This window comes from Acipenser ruthenus, unplaced genomic scaffold (assembly GCF_902713425.1).
Source record: "Acipenser ruthenus unplaced genomic scaffold, fAciRut3.2 maternal haplotype, whole genome shotgun sequence".
NCBI classification, from domain to species: Eukaryota; Metazoa; Chordata; class Actinopteri; order Acipenseriformes; family Acipenseridae; genus Acipenser; species Acipenser ruthenus.
This window is the reverse complement of record NW_026708144.1, coordinates 68,409-82,905: the sequence shown is the minus strand read 5'-3', so window position 1 is coordinate 82,905 and position 14,497 is coordinate 68,409. Positions and strand designations below refer to the sequence as shown.

The following is a 14,497-nucleotide window of genomic DNA, read 5'->3' as shown; positions in this document are numbered from 1 at the left end:
CTGTGCTGGTACCATGGCTTCTGGTTAGGCTTTTTTTTTATTAATGATATCATTTTGTAGTTTGTTTGATTACATGATGTTAAATAAAAGATCTAAATTATATTAATTTATCTCAGCTCTAGAAACACAGTTATGTATCTCATCTCTTAAACACAGTTATGTATCTCATCTCTTAAACACAGTTATGTATCTCGGCTCTAGAAACACAGTTATGTATCTCATCTCTTAAACACAGTTATTGTTCATTCAAGAAGCACTCTGAACTGCAGTGAGCTTGTGTAATTCTGATTCAAACGATACGATGCACAGTGAATCGGGGGGGGGGGGGGGGAGGGTCATAACTCATTTATTTATTGGGCAGACACCTGCTTTATCCCAGGAGACTCACACAGGTGTTACAGGGCAGCGCAGGGTTACAATGCAAGATTCATGTTTAAATACAGTGCAGTTTACAGTATTATTATTATTATTACTATTATTATTATTATTATGTGTTTATTTAGCAGACGCCTTTATCCAAGGCGACTTACAGAGACTAGGGTGTGTGAACTATGCATCAGCTGCAGAGTCACTTACAACTACGCCTCACCCGAAAGACGGAGCACAAGGAGGTGAAGTGACTTGCTCAGGGTCACACAGTGAGTCAGTGGCTGAGGTGGGATTTGAACCGGGGACCTCCTGGTTACAAGCCCTTTTCTTTAACCACTGGACCACACAGCCTCCAGAGAGTGCAACAATATTAATAGCAGAATTTGAACTCGGATGCAACCGGTTAGGATTACAGTGAGTTATATCTACAAAGACATTGCCGTGTAAATAACAGTGCGTCAGCTGAGGGTCCGGGTCGCGAGGTACCGAGGTCAGGCAAGCCCAGCGCAGGAGAGCCCTCCTCAGCTCCAGGACAGGGAGTAACAATACTCACAGACTGTGTGCAGAAATCATGTCACATGCATACACACCGACAATAAACGTGGAGGCATTGTCAGTGTTTTACCAAGTGAAATATTCGTTTTAAGTTTGCCTTTAGAGCTGGGTTTAATAACAGAGCCGCATTCGGAACTGCTTTATTTAACGAAGATGCATCTGGGACAGTCTGAGACCAGCGCTAATCGTAGGGCAGCGGTGTGGAGTAGTGGTTAGGGCTCTGGACTCTTGACCGGAGGGTCGTGGGTTCAATCCCAGGTGGGGGACACTGCTGCTGTACCCTTGAGCAAGGTACTTTACCTAGATTGCTCCAGTAAAAACCCAACTGTATAAATGGGTAATTGTATGCAAAAATAATGTGATATCTTGTAACAATTGTTAGTCGCCCTGGAGAAGGGCGTCTGCTAAGAAATAAATAATAATAATAATAATAATAATAATAATAATAATAATAATAATCTTGCAGTACGCAGACAGCACCGCAGACTTCAGAGGCTTTGCAGTGGTTTTGAGTGCTACAGAACAGACAGCAGCCGGGGTTGTGTTTCAAAATACAGGTAATCTGGTATCGATTGGTCCCCCTCCCCTTCCCTCCCCCGAAGTGAATCCGGCTAACAGCTTCTGGAAGCCACGCCCCTTTCCTAACGTCACCCCTTTGAAACACCCGCGTCACATTCCGTGCCCCAAAGCGAGGCTAGGAGGGATGCAATGGTAGATAGAGATGGCGTGCCCTGATGGAAAGATGTGTGCTGACTACACTGTGCACAGTGCGTGCTCCGTGCCAGGATGCTACAACAGCGGCTACAGGAGCCCCGAGCTGCATTTCCACGCCTTTCCAGCCCACCCGACCCGGAGATCACAGTGGATCGCGGCTACAAAGAGAGATTCAGGACCGGCGTTTCAGGTAGGCTGGGGGCTGTGGTTCAGACGCGGGGTAACTTTACTATATCCCGGCACTGTTTAAATATAAATAAATAACTGAGCTCGGATTATTTGATAAACCACAGACCTGAGAATAATTTACACGAGACAAAGGCATTCTGAACAGTGACCCGAATCACGCCCGCATTACTGTGCGATGTTAAAAACGACGTGTAAAAAATAATGTAATTGTATGTAAAAATAATGTGATATCTTGTAACAATTGTAAGTCGCCCTGGATAAGGGCGTCTGCTAAGAAATAAATGATGATAATAATAATAATAATAATAATAATAATAATAATAATAATAATAATACAGCTCTTTGAAATTGACCGTGATAATATTCGGGCCAGTTTATGTTTTTTTTAATTTATTTCAATCGCCAATAAATAAATAAATAAATAAATAAAGTAAATTGCATATTGAAAGGCTGGCAAACAATGACAGTATTTTACAAACGAGTCAGAGTGACGTGCGTGTCAAATAAGCTGCCATATCAATGCTTCCGGTCCATGTGCTTCATAAGTGACGTATGGGAGCAATAAAGGCGTTTCCATTACGTCGTGATGACGTCAGGGGCGTGGAAAGGCAGGTGGCAGATCGGTTGCTGTTTCACAAACTGTAGCCGACAGGGAGGTAATATTATTATTATTATTATTATTTATTTCTTAGTCAACACCCTTATCCAGGGCGACTTACAATTGTTACAAGATATCACATTATTTTTGCATACAGTTACCCATTTATACAGTTGGGTGTTTACTGGAGCAATCTAGGTAAAGTACCTTGCTCAAGGGTACAGCAGCAGTGTCCCCCACCTGGGATTGAACCCACGACCCTCCGGTCAAGAGTCCAGAGCCCTGACCACTCTCCACACTGCTGCCCTAATATTGCTGACTATATGCCTATATTAATGACGCATTATAGAAGTGAATACTGTGTACATTTATTAATATTGTTACGTGTCCTTTAATTTTATTTTAGATAAAAAAAGGAAGCACGTATGTGTGCTCGGCTCATTTCAAACCAGAGGATTACAAATGGACCCCGGTCCGAAAGTCACTGAAGGCTGATGCCGTGCCGCGGATTTTCATCCACTGCGCGGGCTGGGAGGACTTGCACTCCGGGCAGCAAACTTCAGACACAAAACCGAGTAAGAGAGACCGCCTGATCCACCAACCCAACCAAAACCAAAACCAAAACCAAAACCAAAAGCCAGGACCGGTCCCTGAACAGAGTGGCGACTGCAAGCGAAGCATGACCAGACGAAAATCTCAGTGCGGGTTCTTGTTACAAGTTTGCAATCCGAGCGGTCTTTTATAGCATATTAAAAAATTAAACCCTTTACAAAACACGTGGTACAAATATCTGCGATCCATCGAAGCCACGCCCCTTCCTGGCGTCTCATTACCATGACAATCGCACTGTGTAAATTGTGACGTTTTAAGCTGCGACGAAGCCCCTGCTGACGCCGAAAGCACTCAGACAGCAGCAGAATCATATTATTATAATTATTATTATTATTATTACTATCACGCAACGTGTTTTATATATGCGTATTTTTAATGTCGTTTGGATATTAATTGTATTGCAAACGTTTTAGGCACTGAACGAGATCATGTGCGTTTGCCGTATCGTGTTTTTTTTAATTTTTTTTTGCAAAAGTTATATCTAACAATCTAAACTCTCCGTGCTGGAAAGAATCGCGCCGCGCCCCGGTAAGCAGCCGGTGTGCTTCATGCAAACTGTCTTCACGATGAAAACCTTCGAGTCCTGCAGGAGGGAACTCGCACTGTGACGCGACTCGATTGTGTTATCAATTTCAGGTAAAGGAAAAATTAATTAAACAGCGTTTAAGGGGGGCGGGGGGGCTGGATTATAAATATGCATTCAGAGTCGATCACTTGAAGTCGTTCAGGACTCGTACATAATTGTGTTTTTTAATTGTGTGTTACATGCTTTATAAAACAGACGCATCAATTGAAAACTAAACGTGGCTAGATTTGTGCCCGCAGTGACTGAAGGAGTCACACACGCACGGAAAGTGTCGCAATTATAATGTAATTCACGGGGTCGAAGAACTCGGGAGCTTATTGTGGTTTTGGAACAGCTTTTAAAATGACCTTAACGTTTGTAATTGTTTGGGGAGGATGTGAAGCAGTGTTGGAAGTAAGACTCCCGTTGCATAGCAGTCTGATCCACTCCAGGTTTGTGGCTCATAGTAAGACCTGGAGTGGATCAAACCGCTGTGCAATAGGAGTCTTATTCCTAGCCCTGCAGTGTGGTGCTGGTTTCCCTAACTCCTCCCTGCTTCCTTCTCTCTTCAGTCCCCAGCATGGCTGACTGTGCCACACAGCAGCTCCTGTCTGTTCCCTGGCTGAGCCCCGACGTCAAACAGGAGCCCCCCGAAACGCCCCCCCTTCTCCTCCTGAAAGAGGAGCCCCCGGAAGAGACCCCCGTCTCCTCCGTGAAGACTGAGGTGGGTCACACAGGGCGGGCAGGCTCCCAGCTCTGCAGCTCGGGCCAAGGTGTTTTGCATCGCCTGGAGTTTTAGGGTTGTACAGCCGCACTTTTACAGCTTGGAAGTATAACGCTGTTTCTGTAGGCTTCAGGGATAGAGATCCAGGCACCACTCCTCAGTACAGATCTGCATATTTCTCACATAAGAAAGTTTACAAACGAGAGGAGGCCCCATTCAGCCCATCTTGCTCGTTTGGTTGTTAGTAGCTGATTGATCCCAGAATCTCATCAAGCAGCTTCTTGAAGGATCCCAGGGTGTCAGCTTCAATAACATTACTGGGGAGTTGGTTCCAGACCCTCACAATTCTCTGTGTAAAAAAAGTGCCTCCTATTTTCTGTTCTGAATGCCCCTGTATCTAATCTCCATTTGTGACCCCTGGTCCTTGTTTCTTTTTTCAGGTCCCCTGGGTCGATATTGTCTATACCTTTTAGGATTTTGAATGTTTGAATCAGATCGCCGCGTAGTCTTCTTTGTTCAAGACTGAACAGATTCATTTCTTTTAGCCTGTCTGCATACGACATGCCTTTTAAACCCGGGATAATTCTGGTCGCTCTTCTTTGCACTCTTTCTAGAGCAGCAATATCCTTTTTGTAACGAGGTGACCAGAACTGAACACAATATGAACACAGAATGTTTTTTAAACTATATCAAGACTCTGTTTGAAACAGATTCGATACGTTGATGTTTTTGTCTGTGTTGTTTTTTCATGTGTTTCTCTACATCGGCGTGCAGTCCTGTGTGAAGCCAGGCAGGCTGCGGCTCTGCCATGGTTTTGAATTTGTTTGTACCCTGATGAAAGCTCATGAAATCCTGACTCTCCGCGCTCGTTTCCTCTCCAGTTTGAAGATGGGGATGACGGGGGTCCAGGGGAAGCAGTCCACACGCAGCAGGACGAGCGGAGCGACGCTGGAGACCCCTCTCCCGGTGAGACCCCGTCACGGCAGAGTTTCGAAATGTCCGCGTTTCAGAGTGTGGCAAATCTACAAAGCGACGGTGTGTGATTCACTCTGTTAACGTGACCTCATTCCAGCAGGGTTCACCCGACTTCATGAAGCAGAATGTGTTCATTCTACACAGAGAGAATGTGCACCCCGTCCACCCCAAACACTGTCTCTATCTATCTATCTCCTATCTATCTATCTCTATCTATCTATCTATCTATCTATCTATCTATCTATCTATCTATCTATCTATCTATCTATCTCTATCTATCTATCTATCTATCTATCTATCTATCTATCTACAATTTGAAAAATCATTACTGCTGTGTATCAAAAAGAGCAAAATCAAAAGGTAATGTCAGGATATAAGAATGTGAATCATTTATACAAGAATCAGCGCTCAGGGATGGAAGTCGGACTCCCGCGGCACAGCGGTTTGATCCATTCCTGTTTTTTCCTTTGAGTTTCATAAGAGACACACCTGAGCTTGTTACCTGAGAAGCGGGGGCCAGCCGAGCTGGAAGTGAAACCTGGGAGGGGCGAAACTGCTGTGCGATGGGAGTCTATATATTCAGGATGTTTCACACTACAAGCCCTTCTCCAGCCAGGGGGAGTAATCACTGTGTGTGTGTGTGTGTGGTTGTGGTGTGTGTCTCTGTGTTGTGTGTGTGTGTGTGGTTGTGGTGTGTGTCTCTGTGTTGTGTGTCTGTGTGTGGTGTGTGTGTGGTTGTGTTGTGTCTCTGGTGTGCGTGCGTGTGTGTGTTTGTTTGTGTTTTCTCCGCACCTCCAGGAGTCTCGGACTCTGCAGTGAAGCCTCAGCCCCACCGCTGCTCCGACTGCGTCCTCTCCTTCGGCACGGCGTTCCAGCTCACGGAGCACCGGCGGCTGCACACCGGGGAGCGACCCTACAAGTGCGTTCAGTGCGGCAAGATGTTCTGCCACCTGGCCAACTACCAGCAGCACCTGGAGCGCCACGACCAGGAGCCCAAGAGCCCGAGCCCACGCCTCTGCCCTGCGTGTGGAGACACCCTCCCCCCCCACCACAGCCTGGAGCACCACCTGGCCACGCACTGCCAGCCTCACAAGTGCGCGGGCTGCAAGAGTGGCTTCTCCACCCTGGAGGGCTACCAGAAGCACCTGCGCCGCTACGGGGACCACCGACGGCACAAGTGCCCGGACTGCGGCCGTGGGTTCAAGAAGAGGACCTACATGGTGAAGCACCAGCTGCGCTGCCCCAAGAGGGAGCCTCCCGGGGGAGAGGTGCCGCGGCGAGCGGCTGGCAGAGGGAGCCCCCTGCCCAGGAAAGAGCCCCCGAGATGCCCCGGCTGCAACCGCAGCTTCAGCAGCCCCGGGGTGTTCAGGAGGCACCGTTGCAACCCCTTCAAGATTCACTGCTACGCCTGCGGAAGCTACTTCGGCTGCTACAGGCAGTACGAGAGCCACAAGCGAGGGGGGGAGGCGGGGGGCTGCCCCGGGAACAGCGAGGAGGTCCTGCGGAGGAATGCCTGCCCCCGCTGCGGCTCAGCCAGCCACACGTTCCAGGGCGCTGACCCCCGGCTCTGGGCTGTGGCGGGCGGGCTGGCCACTTGCAGGCTGTGCAGGAAGGGCTTTCGCTTCCCCTGCCAGCTGGAGCCTCATCACAGGATGCATGAGAGCAAGCAGGGGGAGGAGGAGGACGGACCCCAAGGGATCGGGGCAGAGCGAGAGAGGAAGGGAGCAGATTCGGAGGGGGAGGAGGACGGGGTCAGCTCAGAGGGGTGGAGGGCCAGCCTGGAGGCAGCTGTGCTGGAGGGAGGGGAGGAGAACGGGGTCGACTCAGAGGGAGAGGAGTGGAGGGCCAGCCTGGAGGCAGCTGTGCTGGAGGGAGGGGAGGAGAACGGGGTCGACGCAGAGGGAGAGGAGTGGAGGGCCAGCCTGGAGGCAGCTGTGCTGGAGGGAGGGGAGGAGAACGGGGTCGACTCAGAGGGAGAGGGGCAGCGGGAGGGCGGTTTGGAGGAGGAGGAGGAGGGGCTGCTGAAATGCTTTGACTGTGGACAGCTTTTTGGCGATGCTGAGATTCTCCATGAACACTACATGCAGCACGCGAGGGGGGAGCTCTGACGAGGGGAGGGCCCACAGCCAGGTTTTTTTTGGTTTTTTTCTGATGCATTTTACAAAAACTGTACAAAGACTCCGATAAGAAGAATGCATGGAGATGCAGGTTCAGTATGTTTGTTCAGAGCTTGATAAACCCGGAGATCGAGTCCGCCCGGGTTCTGTGAGTCTGCGCAGGGAAGAACCCCCCCCCCCCCCCCCCCCCCCCAATAGAAAATGTGTTTTAATTAGTATTATTATTACTGTTTTTAATTCATAATGTAACCCCGGTTAAAGAACAAAACCTCAATATCTGAACCCCCTGAGAAATATAAAAATGAAAATGTACGACCTCAGCACTCTGTTCCCGCTCTCTGACGTACCTGACAAAACTATTCAATAAAACAAAAAATCTACAGTTAAAAACCTGTTTAACTCGCCAGTGTGTGTGTCAGAGTGTGTGGTGTGTGTGTGTCTGTCTCGCTTTCTATGTCTGTCTGTGTGTCCGTCTCTCTGTGTGGTGTGTGTCTGTCTCTGTATGTCTTTGTCTGTCTGTCTTTCTGTGTGGTTGTGTGTGTTTGTCTGTCTCCCTGTGTGGTTGTGTGTGTGTGTGTCTGTCTGTCTGTCTATCTGTCTCTCTCTGTCTGTCTGTCTATCTGTCTCTCTATGTGTGTCTCTGTCTCTGTCCTATCTGTCCTACAATGAGCAGCAGACTCACCGGTTCCTGCTTTCTGCAGTGGCGCCCCGTTGGCTTTATTAGGCAATGCTGCCACCCTGTGGCGTAAGACTGCAATAACATCGAGTGAAACACAGACGCACACTAAAGAAAGTGGAAGTACAGCTGGCAGGTTTGTTGTTTTGTTTTTGGGAAGGGTAACATACAGAATACTGCAAACCTCCTGTAATATCCATGCACTGTGTGTAGATATTAAAAATAACCTTATGCTAAATAAATCCATACCATTCATCGTTCGTGGCTTTCATATTTTATTAATACAGGAGCAATGGTTTAGAGTAAAACAGTTCCTAATTACTAAACAGCCTGTCGGGTCTCTCTTTTTTCTTAAACGAGTTTCGGAGCAGATCGCCGCTCCGGCACACGGCTCAAAATCTCGCAGGGTGTCTGTCTGTAAGCGCTGTCCTCTGTGCTGGAAAATAACCTGAGCCAGGCTTAGAGATCCAGTGGTTAGAGAAAAGGGGTCTTGATACCAGGAGGTTAAAATCCCTCAAAACGAGGTCCTATTGGAAGTGACTGCAGCAGTTGTTGATGAAGCAAAGTTCACCCCCCTAGTCTCTGAGTCGCTTTGGATAAAAGTGTCTGCTAAATGACCAATTAATAATAATAATAATAATAATAATAATAATAATAATAATAATAATCATCATAATCATAGAAAACAAGGCATACTTAAAGCCTGTCAGACGCTGTGAAATGAGACGGCAGGGAGGGTGGGATTGTTAGCGTTCATTAGAATGCAAAGCCAGGGTTACTGCATGAGTCCGTGCACACGAGGGCAGTGTGGGACAGCTCAGGCTTTCCAGCGAGCTCCCCCGTGCATTACACACACACACACACACACACACACACACACACACACACACACAGTTCATATCACTGAACCTCTTCCCAGCTGTCCTGTCTTCTCCGGGGTCCTGCAGTAAAGGGTTGAACCCGAGTCACACGTCTCCCCGGGCGTGTTCCATGTAGTGCTCGTGGAGCGCAGCTTCCCGCGGGAACGCCTGGCCGCATTCCATGCACTGGAGCTGCCCCTCCCCTGCCTGCGGCGGCCGCAGCGGTTGTGGTTCGGTGCCGTTCAGCAGAGGGGCCCCCCCTCGCTGCTCCTGTACCTCCTCCTGCTCGACGGCTCCACCCTGCTGCTCCGCTGGGCTTTGCAGCTGCTGCTGCTGCTGCTCCCCTCCCTGCTGCTGCTGCTCCCCTCCCTGCAGCTGCTGCTGCTGCTCCCCTCCCTGCTGCTGCTGCTGCTGCTGCTGCTGCTGCTGCTCGGCTCTTTCCTGCTCCTGCTGCTTCTCTGCGGCCCTTTCCTCCGTCTGCCGCAGCTCAATGCGCTGCTGCTCCAACGCTCTCTCTTGCGCCTCCATGCGCTGCTGCTGCTGCTGCTCCTCTCCCTGCTGTTGCCCGAAAGCCCTTTCTCGCAGTTGCTGCTCAACGCGCTGTTGCTCGGTCGCCCGGTCCTGCCACTGCTGCAGCTCGAAGCGCTGCTCCTGCAGCTGTGCCATCGCCCTTTCCTGCATTTCAACCTGCGCCGAGTCCCTGTCCTGCAGCTCCTGCGACTCGAGGCGGCGGCGCTGTTGCAGCGTTTCCGCTTGCCGCTGCGCGCTGTTCCTCACTTCAAGCGGCCGCAGCTCCTGCTGCAGCTGCGCGGCCCCCCTCTGCTGCGTCTCCATCCACCTCTGCTGCGGCGCCACAGCCCCCTGCAGCTGTTGCTGTTGCTGTTGCTGCTGCTGCTGCTGCAGCAGCTGTAGTAGCTGCGCCTGCTCCTCCAGGCTCGTAAACACGTCCTCGCCGTCCCTCCTGGGCTGCGGCTGCGAGGTGCCCCCGTAGCAGCCCCTGCTCCCCGGCTCCCTGACCTGGGGGGGGAGCGGCTGGCTCCTGCCCCCCCCTGCGCGGTTCCCGTTCCGGCTGCGCGGCCGTCCCGCGGCGCCCTGCCTCTTGCTCTCGTGGCTCTTCTGGTGCACCAGCAGGCTGCCCAGCCAGGGGAAGCTCTTGTGGCACTCGTGGCAGCGGTAGGGCCGCTCCCCGGTGTGCGTGTTCTGGTGATCCCGCAGCTGGTAGGCCAGGCCGAAGCTCTTGCCGCACAGCCCGCACAGGTGAGGCTTGTCGCCGGCGTGGCTGGCCAGGTGCTCCCTCAGCTGCCCCTCCTCGCTGTAGCCCTTGCGGCAGTGCGGGCAGCGGTGGGGCTTCTCCTGGTGCAGCTTCCAGTGCGCCTTCATGTTCTGGTTGAAGGCGAAGGCCTTGCCGCAGACCGGGCAGGGGAAGGGTTTGCTGCCGCTGTGCAGGACCAGGTGCTGCTGCAGGTAGCTGCTGTACTTGAAGCGCTTCCCGCAGAGGCAGCACTGGAAGGGCCGCTCGCCCGTGTGCTTCCGCATGTGTCCCTCCATCACCGAGCGGTGACGGAACGCTTTGCCACACTCCGGGCACTCCAGGAGGCCCTTGAGGGGGAGGGGGAGGGGGTGGTCCGCGCCCGGGAGCCTGTTTGTGGAGCCCCCCTCCCCGCCGTGGAGCCTCCAGTGCGCCTTCATGTTCTGCAGGAAGGCGAACGCTTTCCCGCAGTCGGGGCAGGTGAACGGCTTCTCCCCCGTGTGCAGGTAGCGGTGCTGCTGCAGGCGGCTGGCGCGATCGAACCTCTTGTCGCAGACTCCGCACTGGTGGGGCCGCCCCTCTCCTCCCTCCTCCTCCTCCTCCTCCTCCTCCTCCCGGTGACTCTCCACAGCGACCGGGCGGGGCCGGAGAGCCGCCCCGAGGTCCGGGCCCTCGGAGGTCTGGCAGCGCTGGCGGTCTGGCAGGGCCGCGGGGCAGGGCAGCTGCTCTCCGCCCTCCAGGGAGTGGCCGCGCATGTGGGCGTCGACCGAGGCGCGGTACCGGAACTCCTGGCGGCACAGCGGGCAGCGGTAGGGCTTCACGGACAGGGGATCCGGCGGGCAGCGGTGCCCCCCAGCCCCGCCCTGGTGCTCGCGCCGGTGTTTGACCAGGTGGCTCCGCTGCTGGAAGCTCAGCCCGCAGTCCTGGCAGGTGAGGGTGGCAGCCTCTCCGGCGCGGGTGTGGAGGTGCCGGTGAAGCTCGAAGGTCTCCCGTCGGTTGAACTTCTTCCCGCATTCGACGCACTCCAGCCGTCGCTTCCCCCTCCCCGGCGCCCCCCCCCCTCCACAGCTCTGCGGCTCTGCGGGGTGGCTGTGGGGCCCCGGGCTGTGCGTGTGGCGTTGTTCCTCTGTCTGCTTGTAAGCGGGCGGTACAGCTTCACAGCGGACTCCCGCTCCTCCTCCTCCTCCTCCTCCTCCTCCTCCTCCCTCTGTTTCCTGCACAGGGATTCCAGGGTTACACGTGGATTCCTGTCCGGTGGAGCTGCAGTCCGATGCGTCCTCTAGGAAACAAAAACAAACCAGGGGCATGCTGGAGTGAGGCAAGAGTGAGCAATTGCAATACTTTATATTATTATTATTATTATTATTATTATTATTATTGAGTCATTCGGCAGATGCTTTTCTCCAAACTGACTTACAGAGACTAGGGGGGTGAACTCTGCATCATCAACAACTGCTGCTGCTGCTGCTGCAGAGTCACTTCCAATAGGACCTCGTTTGTTTTACGTCTCATCCGAAGGACGGAGCACAAGGAGGTGAAGTGACTTGCTCAGGGTCACACACACACACCCACACACACACACAGGGAGTCAGTGGCTGAGCTGGGATTTGAACCTCCTGGTATCAAGACCCCTTTCTTTAACCACTAGACCACTAAGCCTCATGCAGAAGCAAATTTTCAGATGAAAAAAAAAATCTACATTTATATATATTAAATGCATTTCTTTGTTATGGATTTTCAGATTAGTATCTATCTCGGTATATTTATTGATATTTCACAGTATTCACGTGTTTCATCGGCTCGTGTCTTCCTGCGGCTCGGCGTGCTGAATACTCAACAGCGCGACACTGAGAGAAAAAACTAAAACCGAAACGTTTCCACGAGAAGCCTTTCTCAGCGTCTTCACACGTTTACATGCGTGTGGAAAACAACGACATACCGGACCTGTATCACTGTATACACTGAAAAAATAAAGAACCGCATAAACATTATTACACCATCATCATCATAATCATCATCATAATAATAATCATAATAATAATCATTATAATAATAATAATAATAATCATAATCATAATAATAATAATAATAATAATTGATTACTACGTCACAGACGGGTCACTTCAGTCCCGTCCACCTGTCATCGATCCTTATCGTGACGTAGCGCAGCAGACAGACGAGCGAAACCTCTCTGTCAGTGAAGCGGACCGGAGAGATCCCCCCGGTTCCGTACAAGCCGACCGGACCGCACTCACCCGCCTCGGCTCTCTCTCCAGCAGCAGCAGCAGCAGCAGCTTTGCGATGTTTCTCGCTTCCTCCAGAGCCGTGTGCTCTTAGGACGAGCAGCGGCTCCTGCGTTATAATATGATGATGATGATGAAGATGATTGCTGGTGTTGTTATCATCCCGTGGTTTTTCTTCTTCGTCTTCTGATAGCAACACGACAATGTCTTTTATTTGGAGCGGCGGTGACTCGTTTATTTTCTCTGCAGAACTGTGCGGTGCCGTTACCGCCCCGAGCTGCGCATCGTTACCGTGAATCACATCTGCCCCTTCGCTCTCAGCAGCCTCCAAGAGGCTCGTCTTCCCTATCCCTAAATCTGGAGGCAGCGCCCCATCCCCCCCGCCGCTTCCAGGCGAGTGGACAACTACTAAAGCGGCCATGTTGTGCTGGGCTCGTCGTACACGCACACGCACACGCACACGCACGCACACACACGCACACGCACACGACTCGCATTGGAAGCGAGGGCGAAGAGTGACGTCACACACAGGGTGCAGCGCCGATCCTTCCCATCAGCATGCTGGACATATAGGAGCTGAAAACGCTTCGTGTCGGGATGAGGGGTGAAATAAAATCGAATCGAATAGAATAAGGGGCTGCCGTCTATTGAAAACTGAAAAAAAACAGAGACAGATCCCCAAACCATTAAAAAATACAAAAACAAAACGCCTCGTACTGCATTCAAATGAAGCAGATTTATGTGAGCGTCTTCTTGCGCGGCGTGCGGCGTGTTTAACGCGCTGCGTTCTCTTGTCACAGTTCCAGGAGTTTCTTGATCTGGGTGCAGAGTGGCACCTCGTGAACTTTCCTATCTGTGTATCTGTTTTTATAATGCACATTTTTAAAATTGTATTTTATAATGCACACCCGTTTTTTTAAATTTTATTTTATTAAGGCATAGCAACTTCTCGAACTCACACACGCAGTTATAAAATGACTTGAAATTAAATTACATTTGTGACCGATCTATCTATCTCTATCATTGGACTCGATTGCGTTGTAGCCGATGAAGGACTCACCCACACACAGGCAGTCACACACACAGACACACACACACACACACACAGGCAGGCAGGCAGGCAGGCAGACACACACACAGACAGACAGACACACAGAGACACACACACACACGCACACACACACACACACATACAGGCAGGCAGGCAGACAGACACACACACACACACAGGCAGGCAGACAGACACACACACACACACACCCCCCAAACCGGCAGGCAGACACACACACACAGGCAGACAGAAACACACACACACACACACAGGCAGACAGACAGACAGACAGACACACACACACACAGGAAGACAGACAGACACAGAGACGCACACACACACACACACACGCACACAGGCAGGCAGACACACACACACACAGGCAGACAGACACACGCACACACACACACACACGCACACACACACATACAGGCAGGCAGGCAGACAGACAGACACACACAGGCAGGCAGACAGACACACACACACCCAGGCAGGCAGACACACACACACACACACCCCCCAAACCGGCAGGCAGACACACACACACAGGCAGACAGAAACACACACACACACACACACAGGCAGACAGACAGACAGACAGACACACACACACACACAGGAAGACAGACAGACACAGAGACACACACACACACACACGCACACACACACACACACACACACACACCCAGGCAGACAGACACAGGCAGACACACACACACACACACACACACACGCACACACGCACACACACACACACACACGCACACACGCACACACACACGCACACACAGGGTGCCGCTGCTTCTCTCCGCAGCTCCTGCTTGGTAAATGAAATGCAACTCGTCTCAACCCACAGGTTATTTTATTACACAAATAATATCAAACAATTCATAATAGAAAACAAAAAAAAAATCCATCAATCTATCACTCTATCTATCTATCTATCTATCTATCTATCTATCTGTCCACCTCCCTCTCTCTCTCTCTGGATCTCTACACA

At 51.3% G+C, this 14,497-nt stretch overlaps 2 protein-coding genes across 4 annotated transcripts; one reads left to right on the top strand and one right to left on the bottom strand.

Moving 5' to 3' along the window:
- The first annotated feature begins 1,598 nt into the window (after positions 1-1,598).
- Positions 1,599-8,354, top strand: LOC131729798 (zinc finger protein 629-like). 3 transcript variants are annotated; one of them, XM_059020012.1, is made up of 5 exons: positions 1,599-1,828; positions 2,832-3,000; positions 4,175-4,326; positions 5,208-5,292; positions 6,100-8,354. In XM_059020012.1, the coding sequence occupies exons 1-5, from the start codon at positions 1,646-1,648 to the stop codon at positions 7,407-7,409; spliced, it is 1,899 nt and encodes a 632-aa protein (XP_058875995.1). In that variant the 5' UTR covers positions 1,599-1,645; the 3' UTR covers positions 7,410-8,354. The 3 variants fall into 3 exon arrangements, with proteins under 3 accessions (XP_058875995.1, XP_058875994.1, XP_058875996.1); XM_059020011.1 differs by having other exon boundaries at positions 5,208-5,361; XM_059020013.1 differs by lacking the exon at positions 1,599-1,828 and having other exon boundaries at positions 2,906-3,673; positions 5,208-5,361.
- On the bottom strand, positions 8,346-12,943 carry LOC117971143 (zinc finger protein 184-like). The gene is made up of 2 exons (XM_034919144.2): positions 12,459-12,943; positions 8,346-11,482 (listed from the first exon to the last, which is right to left on the bottom strand). The coding sequence occupies exons 1-2, from the start codon at positions 12,865-12,867 to the stop codon at positions 9,060-9,062; spliced, it is 2,832 nt and encodes a 943-aa protein (XP_034775035.2). The 5' UTR covers positions 12,868-12,943; the 3' UTR covers positions 8,346-9,059.
- Positions 12,944-14,497: the final 1,554 nt, after the last annotated feature.

Bases quoted from the DNA above. Each gene is read 5' to 3' on its own strand.
- LOC131729798 (XM_059020011.1), top strand. From the start codon at position 1,646: ATGGCGTGCCCTGATGGAAAGATGTGTGCTGACTACACTGTGCACAGT. The intron at 1,829-2,831 runs GTAGGCTGGGGG...ATTTTATTTTAG, and splicing joins ATTCAGGACCGGCGTTTCAG to ATAAAAAAAGGAAGCACGTA. The intron at 3,001-4,174 runs GTAAGAGAGACC...TTCTCTCTTCAG, and splicing joins AACTTCAGACACAAAACCGA to TCCCCAGCATGGCTGACTGT.
- LOC117971143 (XM_034919144.2), bottom strand. From the start codon at position 12,867: ATGGCCGCTTTAGTAGTTGTCCACTCGCCTGGAAGCGGCGGGGGGGAT. The intron at 11,483-12,458 runs GTGAGTGCGGTC...TTTGTTTCCTAG, and splicing joins TGGAGAGAGAGCCGAGGCGG to AGGACGCATCGGACTGCAGC.